Here is a 4,797-nt window from a genome sequence, read left to right on the forward strand (position 1 = left end):
TATGAGTATGACTACGTTCTGCTGTAATGGTTTAGGAATGGAGTGGTTTATATGTGCCTAACTGCATAGTTCACATCACATTACTCCATTGCCACATTGTTCTGTTTGTTTTTGTGTTTTCCTATTCATGTCATAATACCTTTGCTCAGCCTCAGTCCCAGCCTGAGATGTATCTCTGCACGCATACCTACACAACATCCCACTGACCTTCGCCTCTTTCTGCCCTATTCAGTAATTTGATATGGATCTTCATTCAAGAGGCCTAACCTCGAGAAAACTGTCACACCTATACAAAGAGTACAAAAATATTATAATAAATATTTGGTTCCCTATCCGGGAACTACCTCGCCAGCTGCCATTGGACTGCTGTGTCACGTGGTTAAAGTAACTTTACAGGGTCGCTTGCTAGTAGGAGGGCTTTATGGACCAGAAAAACGACAAAGGTAGAAAAATAATTTTTCACTCCAGAAATTAATGATCATGAGCTCGTATTTGATGGACTCTAACTACATCGATCCGAAATTTCCTCCTTGTGAGGAATATTCACAAAATAGCTACATCCCAGAACACAGCCCTGAATACTACAGCCGCATGAGAGACACTGTCTACCAGCATCACCACCAGGAGTTGTATCCTCCGCGAGTTTCCTACCAGGAGCGCCCGTATAACTGTGTAAGCATCCCCGAGCCCGAGCCCGAGCCCCAGACTGGCCATGGGCTTACACACTCGGGGAATCTTCTCGCGGGGAAGGCACAGACAGCTCCACGTGAGCCCTTGCCACCGTTACCCACATCCCCTACGATCCCACCGACTGCGCCGCCTACCTGCATCCAAGCCACCCCGGAGCATCCCATCAGCTCTACCTCGTCTAAGCAGCCTGTAGTGTACCCATGGATGAAGAAAATCCACGTCAGTACCGGTAGGCAATCTGTGTAGTTATTCTAATAACTCGCCCTCCCTCCCTCTCGCGCCCTCTCTTCCACTATTTCACCCTTATTTTACCTACATCGCCTGCCTATAACCGGCTCGTGCTACGTACGTTGTGAGAGAGCAGCCCCATTGAAATGGCACATATGAGGAGGATTTACGAGTCAGCATTGGCAATTACACCCGCCATAAATTTTATAGCGGAGGGACTAGTCTGGACAACCGTATTGCCATGTGGCTTTTTGTGTTATGTAGGCTATGTGTCAGAGGGAGGAGAGAGTGAGAGAGAAAAAGAGGGATAAGAATATTTTTTTATTTGTAATGTTGAATAAATAATTCAGCTGCTCCCTCGCTGTGGAGAAAGTGCTACCCATTATATAGACCATGAGTCGAGTCCCTGACTGTGAAATATTTGATTGGGGTCTAGATAATAGAGATTCCACTCTCAATTTTCCGCGCTATTTCTTTTCATATTTCAATTTACGCCAGTCTTGCTTCACTCCTTTTCCTTCTGCTTTTCATTTCCTTTCTCCTCTCTTTTCTATTTACCTCTCCAAACCTCTCAGCGAATCCTAATTACAATGGAGCAGACGCAAAGCGGTCCAGAACAGCTTACACTCGCCAGCAGGTCTTAGAACTGGAGAAGGAGTTTCACTATAACCGCTACCTAACTCGGCGAAGACGCATCGAGATTGCCCACACCCTGGTTCTCTCCGAGCGCCAGATCAAAATTTGGTTTCAGAACCGAAGGATGAAGTGGAAAAAAGACCATAGGCTACCCAACACGAAAGTGAGATCCTCCTCCAACACTAGCGTTATCTCCGGGTCCAACACAGCGTCAACAACAGCCAGCACTCTCCAGCGTGCGGTGGTCTCCAACACTGTGCCAGCTTCGGAGGAACTCTCTCGAGTGTCCGTAGTCGAAAGAAACCAGGATATTACAAGGTTATAGACAAACAATAATATCTAACAAATAGGAAGAAAAAACAACGGATTATTTATTTAAAAAAATACATATTATTTTTTATATATTTGTTCCTCGTAGTGTTCTTGTGCGTAAACGGGGTTTTCCTCTCAGTCCACAGTTATTCACGATTGCATGTTACATAGCATGGATTACTGTAGATATCAATGCATTATTACGGTTATCAGGGTTAATTTATTTATGATAGAAATTGTTACATTTTTTTGTAAAACATTTTTGACAACAATAATGGACATTATCAATGAATTTGAATGTCAATAGATCTACATGCACAATAGTTTTATTTATTCTCTGAAAAAGAATGGTAGGGTAATTTATTTATTTTTTAATCTCAGAAGTGACAGTAACAATAGCAAGTATACGTACCATTAAAACGATATATTGCAATAGCCTACATGTGAATCAGTGAAATGTTGTGAATTATTTTTCAGCACAACCTCTTATCGGGAAAAGTAAATCTTAGGTAATGAGTGTAGTGTGTTTTGTGATGACTTTTCTGTGATTTAGCTTTATTTGAATTGATCAGATGCAACAAAATACGTATAGTGTATTTGTGATAATCGCAGTGGTCAATAAAACAGTGTCGAGTAGTTTAAAATACGTTTGTCATCTTTATTTACGTATTTAGTACAAAAATCTATTCTATATACATATGGCCTACACTGTGTTTTGAAAGTTCATCCATGTAAGAGATGGGAAACCCTTGAGCGTCCCCAACGAAGAAGTGCTCGGACCCTAAAGTGGTAGTCCTATACGTCATTGGAATAACTTCCTTTGGAACAATTCTATTCTTCTGTGAGTGAGAAGGTCAAAGAGTTTTCTGAGTCATCTCACAAGAATAGCCCTTTCAGAGTACACCAAAAGGTAGAACATATTTTCCTCAAATCCAGATTAACATCATGCACTCTTAAAACATACCCCCCTAAATAGTTTGGGATATAGGCCACTATTCAATTATTGTGGAAGTACATTGGTCCATATCGGCTTTAGGCTAAAAGTCTCAGTGCCCGTATGTATACCTTACACCGTGGTCAATACTTTATTCATCACCAACTAACCAATCAAATCAAATTATATTAATCACGCTTTGCAAACAATAAGTCTAGACTAACAATGAAATGCTTACTTATGGGCCGTTCCCAACAATGCAGAGAGAAAGAAAATAGCGAAATAATAGAAAAGTAAAACGCATAATAATAAAAGTAATAATAAATACACAATGGGTAATGATAACTTGGCTATATAAATTGGGTACCAGTACCGAATCAATATGCAGGGGTATGAGGTAAATGTACAGTACCAGTCAACAGTTTGGATACACCTACTCATTCAAGGGTTTTTCTTTATTTTTACTATTTTCTACATTGTAGAATAATAGTGAATACATCAACACTATGAAATAACACATATGGAATTATGTAGTAACCAAAAAGTGTTAAACAAATAAAAAATATTTTATATTTGAGATTCTTCAAAGTAGCCACCCTTTGCCTTGATGACAGCTTTGTATTCTCTTGGCATTCTCTCAACCAGCTTCATGTCAATCTGGAAGTTTCTTCAAGTGCAGTCGCAAAAACCATCAAGAACTATGATGAAACTGGCTCTCATGAGGACCGCCACAGGAAAGGAAGACCCAGAGTTACCACTGCTGCAGAAGTTCATTAGAGTTACCACCCTCAGAAATTGCAGCCCAAACAAATGCTTCACAGTCAAGTAACAGACACATCTCAACATCAACTGTTCAGAGGAGACTGCGTGAATCAGGCCTTCATGGTCGAATTGCTGCAAAGAAACCCCTTCTAAAGGACACAAATAATAAGAAGAGACGTGCTTGGGCCAAGAAACACGAGCAATGGTCATTACACCGGTGGATATTGCTGAGTAGGCAAATGGATGATTTCCGCATGAGTGGCTCCCACCGCGAAGCATGGAGGAGGTGTGGTGGTGTGGGGGGTGCTTTGCTGGTGACACTGTGATTTATTTAGAATTCAAGGCACACTTAACCAGCATGGCTACCACAGCATTCTGCAGCGATACACCATCTCATCTGGTTTGCGCTTAGTGGAAATATAATTTGTTCTTCAACAGGACAATGAACCAAAACACCTCCAGGCTGTGTAAGGGCTATTTGACCAAGAAGGAGAGTGATGGGAGTGCGACCTCACAGGACCTCAACCCAATTGAGATGGTTTGGGATGAGTTGGAATGCAGAGTGAAGGAAAAGCAGCCAACAAATGCTCAGCATATGTGGGAACTCCTTCAAGACTGCTGGTTGAGAGAATGCCAAGAGAGTGCAAAGCTGTCAAGGCAAAACATTTTTATTTGATTTTATTTAACCTTTATTTAACTAGGCAAGTAAGTTAAGAACAAGTTCTTATTTAAAATGACCGCCTACCAAAAGGCAAAAGACCTCCTGCGGGGCTGGGATTAAATAAAACATTTTTGAAATAACATATAAATATAGGGCAAAACACACATCATGACAAGAGAGACAAAACAACACTACATAAAGAGAGACCTAAGAGAACAACATAGCAAGGCAGAAACACATGACAACACAGCATGGTAGCAACACAACATGACAACCACATGGTAGAAACACAACATGGTAGCGGCACAAAACAAGGTACAAACATTATTCGGCAAAGTCAACAGTACAAAGGGCAAGAAGGTAGAGACAACAATACATCACGCAAAGCAGCCACAAGTGTCAGTAAGAGTGTAAATGGTTGAGTCTTTGAATGAAGAGATTGAGATAAAAGTGTCCAGTTTGAGTGTTTGTTGCAGCTCGTTCCAGTTGCTAGCTGCAGCGAACTGAAAAGATGAGCGACTCAGGGATGTGTGTGCTTTGGGGACCTTTAACAGAATGTGACTGGCAGAACGGG

The 4,797-nt window shown here is 41.3% G+C and overlaps 1 protein-coding gene across 1 annotated transcript; it reads left to right on the plus strand.

Moving 5' to 3' along the window:
* Window positions 1-457: 457 nt before the first annotated feature.
* On the plus strand, window positions 458-2,502 carry LOC112262086 (homeobox protein Hox-C4a-like). Its single transcript, XM_024437789.2, has 2 exons — window positions 458-919; window positions 1,494-2,502. Exons 1-2 carry the CDS (start codon window positions 475-477, stop codon window positions 1,877-1,879), a joined length of 831 nt encoding a protein of 276 aa, XP_024293557.1. The 5' UTR covers window positions 458-474; the 3' UTR covers window positions 1,880-2,502.
* The last annotated feature ends 2,295 nt before the right edge of the window (window positions 2,503-4,797 follow it).

Source organism: Oncorhynchus tshawytscha, linkage group LG02, assembly GCF_018296145.1.
Source record: "Oncorhynchus tshawytscha isolate Ot180627B linkage group LG02, Otsh_v2.0, whole genome shotgun sequence".
Lineage (NCBI taxonomy): Eukaryota > Metazoa > Chordata > Actinopteri > Salmoniformes > Salmonidae > Oncorhynchus > Oncorhynchus tshawytscha.

Coding starts and splice junctions, on each gene's coding strand:
- LOC112262086 (XM_024437789.2), top strand. CDS start 475: ATGATCATGAGCTCGTATTTGATGGACTCTAACTACATCGATCCGAAA. Junction 920..1,493: donor GAAAATCCACGTCAGTACCG/GTAGGCAATCTG, acceptor CAAACCTCTCAG/CGAATCCTAATTACAATGGA.